Source organism: Anneissia japonica, unplaced genomic scaffold (genome assembly GCF_011630105.1).
Source record: "Anneissia japonica isolate Jap-2015-1 unplaced genomic scaffold, ASM1163010v1 scaffold172582_len1462937_cov174, whole genome shotgun sequence".
NCBI classification, from domain to species: Eukaryota; Metazoa; Echinodermata; class Crinoidea; order Comatulida; family Comatulidae; genus Anneissia; species Anneissia japonica.
This window is the reverse complement of record NW_022725666.1, coordinates 198,403-219,000: the sequence shown is the minus strand read 5'-3', so window position 1 is coordinate 219,000 and position 20,598 is coordinate 198,403. Positions and strand designations below refer to the sequence as shown.

Genomic DNA, 20,598 nt, shown 5'->3' with positions numbered 1-20,598 from the left:
GCGTAGACCCATTTAATGCATTTGGGTTTAATTTAATGTCCCCTAAAACATAGGCTAAACTGTGAAATTGACACCATAATATGTTTTGTTTTTTCACTCAGACATACTATTTGAAAGAATAGCATAGATTCTTCTTTTTTTGTTTTAGTTTAATTGTTATAAGAACGAGTTACAATATTATTAAACTCTAGCGATGATTTTCAATTCAAAATATAATACTATTAATATTATGATACAAGATTAACATAGTGTGATTACAACAACAAAACTTGCATTTTATTATTTCATGACTCAAGCAGACAGTTAGTGAATACATAACCTCCTTTGGCGAAGGTAATAATATTTTGCAACAAAATCAGCTCATTACAGCCTATGTAGGATTGTGTGAATGATAAGCCTGGGAATTGTCTCACTCTCGTTTAGTCTCTCTATACCATCAAATTAAAGCCTGTTTCTATATAACTTGTGATGGATTTCAATCAGAGATAGGTTGTGATTTCAATTTTAATCCTGGGCGTTCGCTGCGAACACTGTTTCAATTGCAACGTGACTATTATATAATATTAACCTTTTCTTCATCAATTCTCCAAGGCTGTTACGCCATACGGCCATATATTCGATGAATCTACATAAACACATACTACGGCTTAATTTTGAAATGTAATTAAAATTGGAAAGTTTTCATAATTGTTAAGGGTATAGCCTTACACTGTGTTTTAATAAATTTGGACAATCAAATTCCATGTTTTAATTGCCTACTTTGTATTTTGTGTATCAGCTTTCTATTCAAAATGAGAACAAGAAAATATTTCCCCTGCCAATTAGCAGACGTATAAAATAATGTCGCTTCTAATAATCTTTTCATAGCGCCCTTTAGATATTGTTAAGATCCGACAAAATGAGAGCTTAAATATACGTAAACACGTGCGTTTGTCGGACCATGGAGGAAGAAAATATATTAATATTTTCTTCCTACATGGTCGGACACGCGCGTATTCCTTGTTCTTTTTTGATTTGTTAGGTTTGATTGACCTTCCCTCTGACACATGTCCATTAAAAGATTGTTCGTTTGGTTGGTTTTGATCTTTGTTTTATGATATTGAGAACTCGGTGTATTCTATTCAATTTTAAAATTAATGAATAATAAGCCCCTCCCCTTGGAAATGAATGAATAATAAGCTCCTCCCCTTGGTTATTGTTGCTAAGGTCCCTCACATCACTCAACGGAGGTGGTTCATTCGACCCCCCCCCCCAAGGCCCGAGTTCAAGTCGCATATTCACGCTCAAAAATTCTCACGTGACTCGCTGCACCCGGCGTAAGTAAAGTCCCAAATGTAAACTAAGCCCGTGCTGTGGGACATGCGCGTATTTTTTACTATTGAATACTACAATCCGATCTGTAAGTTGGTTCGATTGACACCACGTACAAATTTATGTTGTGTGTTTTCTAGATTTTTTTTTACCCAAAAACAGGATAACCTTTAGATGAGCTGTGGGTGTGATTACGAAAATAATTAGTTAAATAATTATGAGAAACGTTACGTAAACCTTTTATCTGCGGGAAAAACGGACGTATAAGAATCCTACTCAATCAATAGTACAAAGGAAACCATGTGTCTACTATGCAATTTAATTAACCAATTATTATTCAAGATCGTAATGAACATGTAACCTTAATTACGTATTATTTGATGAAGCTATCTATAGGTTAGTTTAAATAATTGGCCATGATATCTCTTTCACTGTTTGATGTCAAAAAAACTCTATACCGTATCCAATCATACGATATAGAGACACGTGAGTAGGCCTACCTGTTAACCCTCAAATCATATTTTAATAAAAGTGAACGATTAATTCACAGTTTATGCAAATTAACGGTCTGGTGGCCTGGCGCGGTTTGGATCGAAGTCCTACTTTTTGATGAGGAGAATACGGTAAATAACGAGTGTAGTGGGTATGACACCAGGCTGGCTATCTGGAAGTCGTGGGTTCAATTCCCACCCGAATCACTTTTTTTTTCTCAAGTAATTATTCGGTGCGATAATACGTCAGGTAGTGCAAAACATCACTCCTATGAAATAACGAGTGCGTGTCGCCTAGCGGGCCTAATCGAAATGCGCATGCTCTGTAAAAACCTATGATAACACCTGTTTGTATATAGCGTAGATTTAGCAGGAAATAAAACATCGTGATTTTTCACGATAGGAAAGAGATTTGGAATGAACTCTAACAGATTGCGTTGAATTGCAAACGTTATGATAAAGAATAATAGCCACTATTTTTCTCCCAAACTGACTCATTTATTATCCGTTACATCTGTATATCGAGTCGGAAATTGACAAAAGTACTATTTAATCCACTTCCTATTCAGGGGAGAGGAGATATAATTCGTAAACCGTTAAGCTTACACGATAAATATGGTAGTTTTATTTAAGTAAAGACGCTTATGCATGTGTTTTATTTTTGTTAGCAATATTAACGATGCAAGCAACGTCCTGAGACGGTTAGCATCGACAGGAAATGAAGAGGTATCTTCGTAATTACTTGGGGCTTAGGAATGACTTTTTTTTCAATCCGTTTTCGCAGTTGACAAGAAGTCAAAGGTATCAATGCAGTCAGCGGCAATCAGCGCGTCCAGCTAATGGATTAAGTTCACAAACAAAACCAACAGACTGGATGTCGCATTGACAAATGAATTGAAAGTGACGTCATGATAAACAGGACAAATGATGCTGGAGTTGAAAGATGGAAGCAGGTTTGGAAGATGGGAAATGGAAATCCAAGAGCCTTTTTATTGTACGTATGGATTGATTGATTGATTGATTGATTGATTGATTGATTGATTGAATAATTTGACTAGATGATGTGGCAGATTACCTGAATGACGTAACCATGGAACCTTTGCAGAATTTATAGCAGAAGTTGAAAGCACTGTACCTGCCAGCTATACTGAATTCGCAGCTAATGAAATACGCATGCTCAAATTAGCTCATTACATAACGCACGGACGAGGAAGAAATATTAAGAAAATATGTAGTAATAGGAAAAATAACAAAAAAAATAATTGGCCTGTAGGTAAATTAATAAACAAATGAATGAATGAATGAATAATTGTATAAAATGAATGAAAGAACGAACGATTGAGTGAACGGAGGCGAACCAAACCAACATATGAGCTAGCGAGGAAGCAAACGAACGAACAAACTAAAGATCGAACCTACGAACGAACCAACCAACCGCCCCCCGACGGGGGCTCCGAGGTCTCCGAGTGGTGGGGCGACGGGAGGGAGGCGATGTCCCGACGAAAAAAGTGGGCGTGGTCGGGCGTCGCTCAAAATCTCTCGAAAGCTTTCCATTGTGCCGAAGCCCCCTAAAATATGACAATTTAGGGATTTCGAAGCCTTATTTTATCGATTTTGGAGTCTACTAAATATAGAAAATACATACATTTTTTCTCCCCGACAGGAGGGAGGCAGCTCTTCCCGACGGGGGCCCTGACCCCGCCCCCACCCGGACCTTCCGCTGGCGCCATACCTAGTTTAATGAATGTGCCTAATGCTGGGCACTCACTGCGCCCGACGGCCGTGGCCGCACCGACGCGATTCCGTCTGGAGAACGCAACGCCACAACGCGCTCAGCGGATCGTTGTTGCAGTGACGTTTCGTTCAGACTGCCAGCGATACTCAGCAAACCGGGTAGCGGAGTTGGCCGTAGTAAGTGCCCGGCTTAAGTTAAAATTATTGAGTGTATGATTTGTTGTATTATTTTTTATACCAATACCATATATATATTCATAATACTTTAATAAGTTGGCCTTAGCTTAAAGTGGCTTCCTTGTCCCATTAGTTTAATGCCTTGTTTCTCTCTCACTCTCTGTAATTACTCAATTATGACTTAATGGAGGAAAGACTCGTGGAGTGAGTTCCCCGAGCAGCTCAAAACACATTAAAGAAACTAAACTAGAAGAACGACTGCCGGATGAAACCAATTAGCCGCCAATACTTACTAGGGCTGCTACTAGAAATTATATACATAAAATTGTTGATAATAATCAAAAGGTATCCTTCGCGGCATCATCAACCTAGGAATATATGAATATGAATATACAGTAGATAATCGAAGTCCACAGTTTTTCTAATATATTACGCGTCTAAATCATAATAATGTATGCTTGTTTTGCACTTCATCTAATTAGTCTTTAAAGCCGATGACACCGTCAGCCGACCAGATTCTGTGGATAATGCAGCAGCGCCACGAAGCGCGCGCACAGGATAGTTTATAATGACGACCCGTTCATCAGACTGCCATGGACAATCAGCAGACGGCGTCGCGTCGTTTAAAGATAACAAAGAGCGGAATTGGGATTCGTCGCCGACGATCGTACGCCCGTTGTACGACGCAGTGAGCCCCGGCTTATGACCGACACTTCGTTAGTTGTTTGTTTTATAATAATTATATATATGCCTATATATACTCTAGATGTGTATAAGAAGTCAATTTTCTCCACTCTCATGTGGTCAAATGAACTACTGCTTTTGTTTTAATAGAGCAACTTAACTTAACAAACACACGTCTCGATCAAAGTCGGCCAGTTTGTCTTAAACCAAAAAAAAAAAAAAGAAACAACAAATTGCGTGATATGACGTCCGAGCGCGTACTATGACGCCTTGTATAGCGTGAGAAAGACACGATACAGTGTGTTACATTCGGATCTGGTTAGACCTATCAATTAGCCTGGCTTCTTAAATGAATTAACATGCATTCCATATCAATAAGTAGTATTATCCATGGCATCAATGTAGGTCTACACCACGCTGCGAATCGTACCATCATGTCGACCGGCTTGATTGGTATCTTGACAACAGTAACGCTCAGGTGCAACTTGTAACGCTAAATTTCTGTCGCTATTAAACTACCCTTAAAATTTGTAATGTAGTTAGACCTATAATTTGTAAAAGGGAACAACATATTCTGCACATCGGCATGTACTCTGCGTAGGCCTAATGTCTGTAATGCTTTTGTCGAGCCAGTCTCATTTGATATAAAGCAGGCGCGTTTCATACAGCTAATCAGTCAGTTATCATCAACATCCCTGTCAACACACTGCTGTTATGTTATGTCATCCCCGCCACCTCATCGTAATCATCATCATCATAATCATCATCATCATCATCATCATCATCGTCATCATCATCATCATAATCATCATCATCATCATCATCATCATCGTCATCATCATTCTTCTCATTCATCCTTCTCCTTCATCTTCTTATAGCCTTCTTCTATTTCTTTTCTTCTTTTCTCCTTCTCTTTTTCTTCTTTTTTTTTCTTCTTTTCTTCCTTTTCCTCTTCTTTTCTTTTCTTCTTTTTTCTTCATCTTCTTTTTCTTCTTTTTTTTCTTCTTTTTCTTTTTCTTCTTCTTTTCCTTTTTCTTCTTCTTTACCTTCTTCTCCTCCTCTTCTTTTCTTTTTATTTTCTTCTTTTTCTTCGTCTTCTTCTTCTCCTCCTCCTCTTCTCTTCTTTTTTCTTCTTTTTCTTCTTTTTTTCTTCTTTTCTTTTTTCTTCTTCTTTACCTTCTTCTCCTCCTCTTCTTTTCTTTTTATTTTATTCTTTTTCTTCGTCCTCTTCTCCTCCTCCTCCTCTTCTTCTATTCTTTTTTTCTTCATCACATCATCATCATCAGCATTATCATCATCAGTATTACAGTACTATCTTCATAAACGAATACTTTTAGTTCAAAATACAAGCTGTTCTAGTTTCTTCTCGTAAAGCTTCTTATTGTCGCCATGGTGACTTGCTTAGAGCGGTCGTATCACGGAGCATTTAGAACAAAATTATTCTCATATAACCATGTTTCATTGTTAGGCTTACGGATGGAGCTGTTTTTTCAATCGTGAGATGAAATAGTTTTGACAATACTTGAACCCCTGACACTGGACTGATTGAAAGGAAAGCGTCCTGCTAACCACCGAGCTACAGCGACATTCCTACAATACTGTTAGCTAACCTAATGAAGTCACACACTGCGAGAGATACAGTAACATAGAAAAATTAAGTTATCTATTGTGAGACAGTTAAGCCTGTGCAAGTAGGCCTACGACGTTTTACCGCGTATGTAATTGGGGTGTGGGGTGTGGGGACGAAAATATTTATATTCCCTCACCCTTCACGCCAACGTTCCTTTAACCAACCATCTACTGTACAACAAATTGAAAACTATAAAGAGAATCTTTAAAATCACCTCAATCCTGGCGTAGTTGCCTGTGCCACCTCCCTTGCCCACTTTCCCACCACCCCTCCTCCGTCCTTTCTCCCCAATGCCAATATTCCTAAATAGAATCGCTAGGATTTGTAAAGGCGCTCTTAACTCTAGTCTATATTCGTTCTATTGTTTCAACAAACCTACTTCAATCTCAAAGTAATCACGCGCTACTTACAGAGAAAATTAATTTACGGGTAGCTTATTATTATTGTCATTACGGTCATCATTCATTCACTCCATGAGATTGCGTGTGTAACCCAAAAAGCTACACGGTTACTGACAGAACTCGTCATAACTGTTTAACTAAACGTTTTTGCTTTCAGAAACGTAAGCCTTTGAAATACCGCCTAGGGCCCTTATAGTGATATAGGCAAAGCAGTTGAATTGAGCATGATAGAATGATACCACGATTATTATGATCTTCACTTTCCCCCACCCACCAGAACGTACGCCAGCATGAAGCTTGTTTCCGTAAAATTGCTACACAATCCCTACAGCATAATTTGTTTTGCATTTCTCTTATTTTATTGGCACAAACGGCCCAAAGGCTGCGTCAGCAGCAGTGCGCCATAACATCACAAGTGGTGCCCGCTCTACCCACATGGTATTCACTGCAACCGTTGCATTACGTGTTGTTCCTGGCGAAATCGGGAAGGGCCCCTCGATCATACCGACCAATCAGCGTTATCAAAAGCTGTTAGCATTATATAGCGTGCATTGCTTTTATGGAAACAAACGTATTATTTTTGCTGTTCTTTAATTGACGGAAATTTGTTTTTATACAAATTAGGCAATATAGAATTTAATTTTTCAATTTTGTTTTAGCTCATAACAGACACTACATCTTTAACACAGTATAACTAAGTTGTAACGTATCAATTGTGACGTAACAATTGTGACGTATTAGTTAATCCTTAAAGATATCTGTGATAAAATCTAGCAAAAGGAAATCTTCAAACTTTCAATTAAAGCATTGAATTGCCTTTTTAAAAGGACGCAATATGATAGCAACGAGACATCGATCGGAACAATTCATTTTACGCTGATTTACAAACCTTTTTACGAAAATCCTTAAATTGAAATTCCATCCAATTTACGGGTTTATGTAAAGGAAAATATTTTCTCGAATAATTTATTATAATATAAAAAGGGTTGTTGCATAAACAATTAGTACATATGAAATGAAGAGGCGTAGCTGGTACTGCACCGTAATTGATTTGACTCAAAATTATTAAACAAACATGACGACATTTTTTGGGTATATACTGTATATAATATACATATATGACATACTGTAATGATATGACAATATTAATACCATATGCAAATATATATATATATATATATATATATATATATATATATAATGTATTATACAATACAATTTATTGTAAACCATTAAAAAACGTTTCTAATGGTATTAATAATAATGAAAAATAATGATGATGATGATGATGATGATGATGATGATGATGATGATGATGATTTTCTTACCTGTACGTGGCGATTCTTCATAGTGGGTGGACATAAATAAATAAACTAATTAATTAATTAATTAATTAATAATAATAATAATAATAATAATAATAATAATAATAATAATAATAATAATAATACGTTTAGTTACTGTACAAATTGATACAGTAATAGAGTGATGATGATGATGATGGTGCCAAATAAGATATAAAATGATAACAATGTTAATAATGTGTTTGTAGGTCAAAGAATAATACAATATAAGAATCGTTCTAGATATGAACAAAGTTACTGACTGTGAAAGCTGCCTTGAAGTTGGGGTATTTTTATGAGGTATTAAGGTATTGAAATTGCATTACTCGCCGGGCTATGTTGAATTTAACTGATTTTTAACCGAATCTCAATAACGCTACACTCTGTTACAAAACAGGTGGACGCGTCACATGCACAGAACACACACACACACACAAGTCACAAGTCTTCCCATACTTTCAATCTATAAATATCACTCATTCACCGTCAATCACTTCCATTTTCAATAGCTTTTTAGTTAGAAAGCTATTTTCCCCTTAGTTACTAGTTCTGTATTTTTCTCTCTTTTACATCGAAGACCACAATGAAAAACATTTCCAAAAATGATTTTGCATCCTAGTTAAATATATTATTAATTAATTCATTAAATAAATAAATAAGCATGCGGTATATTAAAGTATTGTATACAAAATACACCTCAAACATTAAAGTTGACCGGTTTAATTGCTTATAATATACTATATATCAAAAAAAGTTATCAACTCATATTATTAACGCTAGGCTGCGGAATAAACACATTTATTTATATGTTATACAACTGATATTTCTAAGACGTAAAAAGCATATTTGACGAAAACTCGGGAGTAGTTAATAAAAAAAAGTTGAGAAAAGCGTGGCTACGCCCCAGTTTTTAAATATATTAAAAAAATTGTGTTTCATTAACCGCTTCTGAGTTTTTTGACAAATATGCTTTTTGTGTTTTAGAAAAATCCGTTGTACAACATAAACATTTTTTCTCCGAAGTCTGTGGCTTTAAAAACAGTATCGAGAAAATTTAGTCTTCAGTATTTTCAATGCGTTTGTTAATAAACCAAGAAAATATTTTATTGTTCAATGTTAAAATATTATTTAATAAATTATACAAACATTTAAGTTTATTATCTGGACGCAGACAGTACCGTATATCATTATATTATATATTTTTATCACCGTCGGTTGAAATTGTAAATTCTACAACGTAAATTTCGATGAATATCTAAATAATGGGAAATATTATTACTATTGCTTGGAGCCATTGTTGGACTTTCTTATTTGGATGTTATGACTAAGAAATTTCAGCTCTTTAACAAAAAGTCTTGCTCACAAAATATTGATGTTAATTCGCTTTATTTTCTATTTATTCCTAACATTAATAATTTACTTTAATGATTCGGAATTAGAATTATATTAATTTGTCCTTTTGGGAATAATATTGATTTATTATATAAATCAGGCGAAGTAACGTCGTTTGATTTGTTGAATGCTGAGGAAGAAGTTGATATTTGAGACAAATTATTAGGGAGATTTCGCAGCCTTACGAAAACGATAACGAATACGTCATATTTATTATCTCATTCGTGCATAAAATATTCTTAAGGGCAAGACATACGAGCTAAATGTGATCTTTGATTCATGTAAAAGACTACTTTGTGAGAGATATGCTACTGAGGAGATGGTTTAAGTAACTAAAAATATGATGATGCGTAACCGTATTTGTTATGGCTTTCGTAAGCCTGCGAAATCTCCCTTTTAATCATTGACGAAACAAATAAAAAATAATTACGCCTGCTCTCTGTTTTCATATTGTTTTCTTTAATGCCTACAAGTCTTGTTCTTGTTTCGAGTCATTGCACTGCAACGTTCAATAACTATCTTGAATTGGACAAATAAAAAGACTTGATTCTTGTACGGAATATTAGGCCTAAAAAATCGACGCTGTCTCAACCGTACATGACTATGTCGAAGGTCAGGTCAGGTCTAAACAATCATGTCTTATCGTTTGAATTTTGATAAAATGTTATCACTTTGTGATCATTATGGCATATAATAGCCAAATACTGCAACAAATCATAAATAACTATATAATAAAAAGAAACTATAAAGTTCAGATCAGATTAACGTAGACCCTACGCTGTGTAATGATTTGTTTATTTATGTAATTTGACCTTCGACAACGACATGTGTAGGTGGAAGTATAAAATTGCTTACGGTATTGGATATGCCTAGGTACACAAAACACACTTTTGAGTGTTTTAGCTAGTGCATGAAAAACGGCGGTCGAAATACATGTTGGGGATGAAAAACATGTTTCTTTTTATTTTACCTTGTTTGACCTTATTTGACCTATCTGACCTTATGGAAGAAGCAAAAAATTCGATGGCCATGTGCCACCATTGAAACGAAATATAATAGCTCCTTAAATCTCAGTTTAAAAACACCAACCCTCGATAATAGACCTTTCCAGAGTGTCAATCAAACTTATCAACTGACTAATCAGAACAGCGCTAGGGATACGCGCGCGTCTCACAAACACACGTGTTGTCCCACAAACGCACGTGTTCGCGTATGTTTTAACACTGTCGTCTTGTGGGACCTTAGCAACAATATCTAAGGGGCGGGGCTTAGCGGAAAGGTCCATTATGCCTCGAGTGTGCATTGGCGAATATATCCCATAGGCAGTGCTCTCGTGTACACGTAAGTTTAATAAATACACGTAAGTAAAACACGAAATAAATAGATATAAATATGACAAAAATAATTTCTTTAGCACTTCAACTTATGTATAAGCTACATTTTAAGTATTAAACCATTATCAAGAATACACTACACAAACTTACTGTGCAACTCTTACTGTAAAAGGGATCGATTTTGTTTTTATTTAATATTTATCGGATATCCGTAAACACGGGTCGTTGAAATATAAGCTAATTTGTATAATACATTTACACTATCCTAATTATTAAATTAATAGATTTTTCTGTACCAAGAATAACATTATTTTCAAATATCCTGTCGGCGTCTTTGCATCTTTACTAATATTATAATGGTAGTTGGGCCTAATGCAATGACTTTGATAAACAAAATTAACCCAACGAAATGCAAAACACGTCGATAGTATAAAATAAAACATTCACATAAATTATGATGCTGAAAATAATATCAAGCAATTAACTATAACTTTATACAATTATATGATATGACACCTAATATCATAAATATAATGATTAAATAATTTATAAAATCTAAGGAAATTTGATATTAATGTATACCGTACTCTGCGCACACACACACGCACATGTTATCTAAATAATGACCAAACAGAAACACATCAGTAAAAAATATCGGTAATAATACAAGGCGCCTTAAAGCTAATATCCTCGTTAAGTTCAAGCCTGCATTGTTGTAAATATAAACATTCTAAGCCCTTCATCCTTTATTGGTTGTGGTACAACGCGTAGCCACTATGTACGCGTTCGCAGACGAATGAAAAAAACTACTCGCAAGCGGTATTGGTCAAATGATTTAACAAAGGGTGCGCACGTCTTTTGTCAGAAACGGATATTTGGTCGTCTGATCCGTAGCATTTTTTCTCCCATAATGCATCGCGAAGTGTTATTTATTCCGCCAATATTATTCAGATATACCATACCGTCGAATAGGCGCTTCTCTCGAATAAACGCCACTCTCGGTTAAGTTCCGCACCTAATGTGATCTCTTAATTGAATAAGCGCCGACAGGCCTACTCTATTTCGAATAAGTGTCATGGTGCTTAATTCAGACTATCCGTCCTGTACACAAGTCTATTAACTCAACGAGCCATTATATTTCGATTCATTTGGATGTTAAACAACCGATTTAGCAGGCCTACTAACTTCCAGACAAAAGTCAGGTCGATGTACGGCGCATGGTAACACTTGGGAAATACCTCTCCAATTTATATACGACCGCTCTCGATTAAGCGTGCCATCCACTGTATTTAAATAAACGACGCCACACCAATTCGCGTATTCAATCATTTATGGGTTGTCTTCTTCGGCATCCTGTTGCCTCAAAAATACAAATGTGGTAGCTATCATCACACTGTAGCATTACACATGTCTACTGTAATAAGTTATAATATACATAGGCATACCAACAGCAGCATATATGAACACCAGCACAGTGAAATAATCCTTCTCGTAGTTTAAAGCACGCATGCCCATGTCATTCGGCTAATTGTCTGCAAACTACGAGAAAGACTATTGAAAATGATTGCATTTTGTAGCCGTAAGATGTGAAACCCATATAAATTCAACTACATTGTTCTATTAAAAATACGGAGACGAGTGGAGTCAATGGAACACGATATACCATACTTCATCAAGTACGAGTTCATAGCGGTGCATGTAGTATACGCGTTTGGCACGTGTGTAATGTTTTTTATGCATTGTATACACACATATAATACATATATAAATGTGATTTAGACGCGTATTGTGTATGAAAATATTAATTTAAACTACAAGACATAACAAAGTTATTTTAGGTTGGACATGTTAGTAATTTGTTGACCTCTCATGATACTAAATCTTTTACTGCTATAATCAGGTTAAGCCTGGGGCATTCTGCGCCGGTGTCGGCTCAACGAGCGACTGACATCGACGTTCAGTTGATTGGCGTTGCGTCGGGCATGCGATTACACAGCGCGGACGACGTGCATCAGGTGTTAATTAAAATATTAAAATTAATTAATAATAATCTGTATTGAGATTCGTCACAACAGTGTTAATATACAAAATAACAACCATATTAAACCAAAATGGCTTACAGTGTATAGACCACGCCCATTCATAATATATACTACACACATACGTGACAATCCACGCCCATTTTAGTGAGGATTCAAAGTCATAATATATAACCACGCGAATGACACAAACACCCAATAGACTACTAGAACTTAATACGATATCCTTGAGCAATAGTTTTAAGTTTGTAGTAGGACTAGACCACTCCACTCCCATAAACCACAATAGCATCTCATTCATTAGCAGATATAGTATTTTGTAGGTCTATCATAATGAACATTTTCATCTTTATATTTAATGGTGATGTCATTATTATTAGTGGTTCGACGACGTTGAGCTCTTAGCTACTACGATTGATTTATTCATATTTTTTCCTAAATGACTGAAGAAATGTTGTTAGGCCTATTATTATTATTATTATTATTATTATTATTATTATTATTATTATTATTATTATTATTAATAATATTATTATTATTAGGCTATTATTAGGCTATTATTATTATTAATAAGATGTTGAGATGTTAAAATTTGTTGTTAAGTTATATCATTATTATATTATTATATTAAAATTATATTTATTATTATTATTTTCAATATTATATTATATTTATTATTATTATTGATATTTATTATTATACTCATTTCATTATTATATTATATTTATTATTATTATCATTACTCATTATTATTATTATTATTATTATTATTATTATTACAGTATTATCATTACTTATGTTTACTATTGACATTTATTATTATCATTATACTGATTCATTTCATTATGATATTATATGTATTATTACTATTATTGACATTTATTATTATCATTACTCATTATCATTATTATTATTGTTATTATTATTGTATCATTATTATATTATTATTATATTAAAATTATATTTATTATTATTATTTTCAATATTATATTATATTTATTATTATTGATATTTATTATTATCATTATACTCATTTCATTATTATATTATATTTATTATTATTATCATTACTCATTGTTACTCATTATTATATTATTATTATTATTACAGTATTATCATTACTTATTATTTTTACTATTGATATTTATTATTATCATATACTGATTCATTTCATTATGATATTATATGTATTATTACTATTATTGACATTTATTATCATTACTCATTATAATTATTATTATTATTATTATTATTATTATTATTATTATTATTATTAGTGGTGTTATCGAAGTAAAATTTAAGATAACTATTAAAACGATCGTTGAGCCAAAACCCTTTGATATCAAGCAAAACGATTGAATTACGTCTCAAATTCACACACACGACATCAATATCTATCGATACTCGAGCGTGAAAAGGCACACGTTTGTCATAATTAGCATCGATATCTCCGGTTGTTTAAAAGAAATATATGAACAGAAACTGCATAACAATATGACCAAGATTTTCCAAGAGGTGTGGTTGTTATATCTTCAATATAATTGTTTCACACGATAATGATAGAAGCCACATCAAACTTACAATGTTAACATCATATCATGCTAATGATGACAGAGAGCGTACCATACGCTGGTGGTGTTAGTAGACACCATATCACACTAGAGTTGATGGTACACACCATGTCGTATATTGTGGTAATAGTCGGAACCATATCAAACCAGCAGTGATCGGAGAAACCATAATCACATATGGTCTATAGATAATATTTGTAACAACTGTTAGAATCACGTTAATGGCATAGGCCTATATTATGGGTCTAGTCATACTTTTACTATGGCAGGCACGATAGTGATTATGGTAGATGCCATCAACGTTTATAGTTGACACTATCATATTATGCTAATTGTGTTGATAGACACAGCATACCAGTGTTGCTGGGATTATTCGAATCTACGTACATACACAAACCACCAACTTGTGCCGTATTTTTTTACGGATGATTCATAAATCCCATGCAGCATTTCCCACCCCCATGTGTTTCCCTTCCCATAAAATTACAATATATTGTTCTATGTTCGAACGCTCGAACGCGTGTGCACGTTTTATCTTTCGAACGCATTTCTTTCCTTCTGTGTTATCTTGATATGGCGTTCACGGCATTGCTTTCGGCTGCCGACGCATTGTATCCTTCAAGAAAATAACAAGTTCCTGGATGAACCGAAAGCGAACCCTCAGGTAATGTCTCGATTGGCCTCTCCGTGAAAATGAATCCTTTGGTTTTGACAAGAAGCCTGTGAAAATAAGACGCAATAAATTATTCATGCATAATATATTCAGCACAATATTATATTGCAATTATATAACTTGCACTGTATCAGCTTTGTAATGTGCCAGGGAATCATGTGATGAGATGGGGAATTCTAGTAAATTGCATTAGACGTTTAATATACAAATTCGCAAACATCGAACAGAGTACAGGATTGCGCACGTAACATCATAATGCGGCATGTAATTGTTTAGTGGATTTGCTAAATAAATATTTATTTAATTCAATTTTGAATTTATTTCCAATTTTGTTTAACAAAACACGATCATTTTACATTAATAAACAAAAATACAATAAAATATTAAGTAATAGAAAACGACAATGGAGAACAATGTACAGTACAGGTTTATTGTATGTCTGTACGTGCTGTTTAAGAAGTCCTATCGGAAGCTAGTTCACCGTTCAGAAAAACTAGAACCGTAGGCCTACCTACTAAGGCTTCGACACACCTTCTGAATTGTTTATGTAGCACATTGTTCTTTCTCAGAACAAGGTATAATGTCGCCGATAGCATTTTAACACATTAAAACCATCACCTCTGATAATAATGCGACAAATTCAACCGTTTTGTTTGACATTACATTCAATACTTGTCGCCAAATGATCAAATAATTCGACCTAGTTACCTTAATACTAATTGGATTCAGCAACAATTATGAGATTTATCAATCTCAATCTCGCCCTGTTTTTTTTTTTTTGTTTTTTTTTTTAATAATGGCAAACATATTTTAAAGAAATAAAACATACCAGATGCGTTTTCGTCGCATGTGAACACTTCAACGAACTATTCGAACATATTATTATACGCTAGGCGTCTGTACTCTGTTGTAATAGACGCCTTTGGAAAGAACCCGTATATTTTAAGTAAACCACAAATTGAACTAGAATTTACGCCTGCTTCGTCAAAAACCATTACTTCAGCTTTCCTTCAAACGTCCGCCGAAAGTTCAAATACTCAACTGCTTCTCCGGGCCTAATGGATTTCATTTTTCGTATTTATTTTGAGAACGTAGAAGGAAATGATCAGAATTAGGCATAAAATATTCACAAATGCTTACGGTTAAAATCGATTAATCGCCTGTAATCCTTTTTGGTTTTCAGACAAAAAAGCGTTTCAGCGTGTACTTTGATTCCGTCGTTTAAATGTATCATTTTTTACTGATGCTGATAAAATATTTCATGACCAGTTTTATAACATACTTGGAACATAAGTGTCATTTTAAATATTGAATTAAGGTTTAATGCATATAATTTCAATTGTTTATTGCCTCAGTTTCCTATAACGTCAAGGATTGTGATTATGTGTTGTATGGAAGAGTAAAACCATGGTAAAACTAAGTACCGTCCGCAGTTGGTTCATTGGAATTGGTGCACCATCTGGGCTCTCGTATCAATAATTATAGGTCTACACCCATACAGACCCATCAATCCAACTCATTGATTTTGTTATTATTGAGTATATATTTGCTGATGTTACGTTAAGCCTGCATTGACATTAGTTCAAAGTTACACAAATTATTATACTACTGTAATACCATCAACATAAGAGGGATCTACGTGCTAGGGCCAAATACAAGGAATTATATGGGTGAGCGACGAACTCTGAAATTTAAAAAAGGGATCTTCATACGTGGTATTGGTGGTTGCCTATACTTAATTCCAGCGTGGCAAAGTAGCTTTATATTGCTGCATTTTAGGAAGCTAGCCCCGTAGCCTATACGTTCATCGCCTATGAAATGGTGTGACTTGTCGGTCTGAAACCTAAATAACAAGCACAGAACAAAATACATGTCACCTCTTACCAAACGAAACTAAAAAAAAAAGAATGAAAACGAAAACAATGGCGGCGAAAAAAGCGGCCTGCTATCTGACAGTGAGTTCTGTAACCAAGTGTGAACTTTTAAAAAAGAGATTAAACTTATATGAAGTTATTTGATCATCTTTAAACTCATATGGTTAAAATGGTTAAACGTTGAAAACTCCCAGGACTACTGTAACCAAGTGTGAACTTAAAAAAAAGAGATTAAACTTATATGAAATTAACTTAAATGAAGTTACTTGATCACCTTTAAACTCATATGGTTATAATGGTTAAACGTTGAAAATTCCCAGGACTATTGTAACCAATTGTGAACTTAAAAAAAGAGATTAAACTTACATGAAGTTAACTTAAATGAAGTTATTTGATCATCTTTAAACTTATATGGTCATAATGGTTAAACGTTGAAAATTCCCAGGACTACACCTCCCGGATCACAAAACAGTGAAGAGAGAACACCCAAGCCCTCTTCACTCGACCTCTATTAGCGGGCTCCACCCCCGACCCCAGAGGAAAATTCTGGATCCAACCCTTCTTTAAAAGAAAGAAATTACATTTGACTTACTCGTGAGTGGTTGGGCTAACATTAATCTTGTCGGCTTCACTATGTGATTCAAACTTATTTGCTAGAGTGACGTTGTTGCCGAACAAGCAGTAGCGTGGCATCTTGCGACCTACGATGCCGGCAACTACCGAACCTGTGTGGAGTCCTATCCGCATCTAAAAGGAAAAAAAATGTTCTGATAAGTCATAAAAAATTGAATGTGATATAAAAAAAAAAACCCTCTGTTCTAATTGAAATAAACAACTTTAAATAGAAAGATTTTTTCATATACTAATATGAGAATATTGCACAAAATTAATTTATATAAACGTACATGCATAATTCGTAATCCTGTCTCTTATACACATCTAGATGTGTATAAGAGACAGCATGTATACCTTCCACTATCTTTGACTGACACGTTTAGAATGTAAATTCATTAGAATTTACAACCCATCACTATTTCTCAAACATGAATTTTGTTAAATTACTGTGTTCTACCAAGGCAATTCAACAAAAGAGCACACATCACGGGACATCAAAGGTTATAACTCTGGCATCAACATTCTAGGCGCCACGTGTCCCTACAAGCTGAATGTCACAAAAACTGTAGCAACCAGACCATATTAACTGTCAACGCGTGACGAATTACCCACGTGCGTGTTAGTTGCCATGATAATCGCACGTCGTGCGGTGATTACAAAGGCCTAATGATATTTTGCACTACATTAGACTGAAATATATTCTTCATTTCAACATTAATTTTACCAAAATTGTGGTGAATTGACGTTCATGAGACTCACTTCTGTCTCTTATACACATCTAGATGTGTATAAGAGACAGGTGCTATGACTGTGAAAACACTGTAGATTATAGTATCGTTGATGAAGCAGACGAAAATGAGCTGGATGATACGGAAGACGTTGAATAGAAGTAAACAATCAGAATCTTCCTGAACTACTGTATCACCATTTCATTGGTTTTTTCCTTCTGTTATAAAATATTGATACTCGTTTACTACACTTCCAGTTAAACTCCCTCATTCCTTGTTTGTATTATGCCTAATTCTGATCATTTCCTTCTACCTGTCTCTTATACACATCTAGATGTGTATAAGAGACAGGTATATGATATTAGCTCCAGGCTCGGAAAAAAAGTAGATGGGACGAGTGCGCAATTAGAAGAGATCTGAGCGACGTGAATATTTGGTTAATTGCTTCATTTTCGATTCGGCTGCCTTTCTACACTGATCGAGAGTAACAGCAATTGCGAGTTATTGGAAACTAAACAGCAAACATTTAAGCCGTTCTTGTCAGATAATTTCAATATTAACTTCGATTTCACCTCATTCGATCGATTCTAATGTTCTTATAGGAATTGTATCCTATAAATGCTGTCTCTTATACACATCTAGATGTGTATAAGAGACAGATATATATATATATATATATATATATATATTCCATTGCGGTAGGCCTACTATCTACTATATTAATACAAATGGACGTATGACACATTTATAGGATACAATTCCTATAAGAACATTAGAATCGATCGAATGAGGTGAAATCGAAGTTAATATTGAAATTATCTGACAAGAACGGCTTAAATGTTTGCTGTTTAATTTCCAATAACTCGCAATTGCTGTTACTCTCGATCAGTGTAGAAAGGCAGCCGAATCGAAAATGAAGCAATTAACCAAATATTCACGTCGCTCAGATCTCTTCTAATTGCGCACTCGTCCCATCTACTTTTTTTCCGAGCCTGGAGCTAATATCATATACTGAACATTACTTTCAACGCGCTTCCTCGACTTCAATCTTAATATACCAAATGTCGTTTCACCTCCGAGATGAGGCGGTGTCATATACTGTGTTGAGAAAGTTAATATACATACTTAACCCCAATACATATTTATTATCATCATGTCTTACAGTTAATTTCCTGTAATATTACTTCACAAAACTAGAACATTTTTTTTAAATAATGAAATAGTTGGCTTCTTACGGTGGCGTCCTACGACTGATACAAAAAATTGCACCATACACATTTTGAACAATCATGTATCGTTAACCCGCAGGAATACGCACCCACGAATTTCAGGACTTGTTGAGGGGCACTTATTCGAAGAGGGCCTATTAAAAACTTAGAAGCGCCTTATAAAGATTCTATAATATATATAATATAAAATTTCTTGTGTCAAGTAGGCCTATGTATACAAACTGTATACGGTACGTATTGCATATATAGCATAGAACAAATTTCTTAAAGCTTTATTATTTAGACAGTTATTGAATAGGCTTGAATAATTTTACAATTCGCAATGATCAAAAACTTGGAAGTAATAACGCCAAAAAAAAATAGACGGCATTATGTGCAGAACGTATTTAGGTTTGTGTATAGGTTATGGTATGTAAGCCTATACAAAATAGGTTCCCAGTGGGAGCGTGTCTATGCTCTATACTGTCTTACTGTATTATGTTTACTAATAATAATAATAATAATAACAATAACAATAACAATAACAATAACAATAACAATAATAATAATAATAATAATAATAATAATAATGTATCCACATGGGTTTCGGTTATCAGGAAATATGTGGTGTTGTGTTTTTTATGACTTTTGTGCAGTAATAAGGTAGGCAACTCCACCGGAGTTACCCTTTCAGCCATTTTTAACTGCCAGACGACAGCTTGGTGTCTTTGACCCTGAGGGGTCATAGACACAAAAATTGTATACGAAATTATATGCAGAACGTACACAGTTTTTAAGGCATACATACCTTAACCTTTGACAAAAGTATACGCACTTGAAACCACAAGAAGGTTTAATACGTGCTGTAATAGTTTTACTCTTTCCTTTTCATTATAAGCAAATTCGTGGTTGGGGCTGCGCATGCTCGTATATATCCAAGGGCAATTGAGGTAAATCAACATAAACCTATGGTGTGTGTATGGTGTTTACGTCGTCTGACCTTGATACGAGCATGCGCGGTTCTAACTACGAATTGGCTTATTTGTTTACAAGAATTTAAAAGACTGGCATATAATTCCTATACTAACTCTATATTTTGTTCCCTGATTATACATATTTGTTTACAGCCAGAACTGAACTGTATTTAGCATGTTTCAATAAGCAATTTCTACTAGTAACACGTTGACAGCACGAATCGATATTTAAGTAAATCTGAGATCGACGTGTTCGATTCGGAGAAATAGGACATAACCGTCGAATAAGATATGTCTTGTTCGTAACGGAAATAAAGAGTTCAACGATAATGAAACTCAACTTGCTGTTGATTCAACACCATTTCTCAGTCTGTAGGTACTCTTTGAATGGCGTCTATAGTGATGAGACGCATATATAT

The 20,598-nt window shown here is 34.5% G+C and overlaps 1 protein-coding gene across 1 annotated transcript in view; it reads right to left on the bottom strand.

Annotated features, from left to right (window-relative positions):
• Positions 1-13,749: 13,749 nt before the first annotated feature.
• LOC117112797 (guanylate cyclase soluble subunit alpha-2-like) overlaps positions 13,750-20,598 on the bottom strand; it is a 46,700-nt gene continuing 39,851 nt past the window's right edge. Inside the window, exons 7-8 of the mRNA XM_033255968.1 lie at positions 17,247-17,401; positions 13,750-14,827 (exon numbers count right to left, since the gene is read on the bottom strand). Coding sequence (XP_033111859.1) covers positions 14,671-14,827; positions 17,247-17,401 — 312 coding nt within the window. The 3' untranslated portion in view covers positions 13,750-14,670. The remainder of the gene's footprint in view (positions 14,828-17,246; positions 17,402-20,598) is intronic.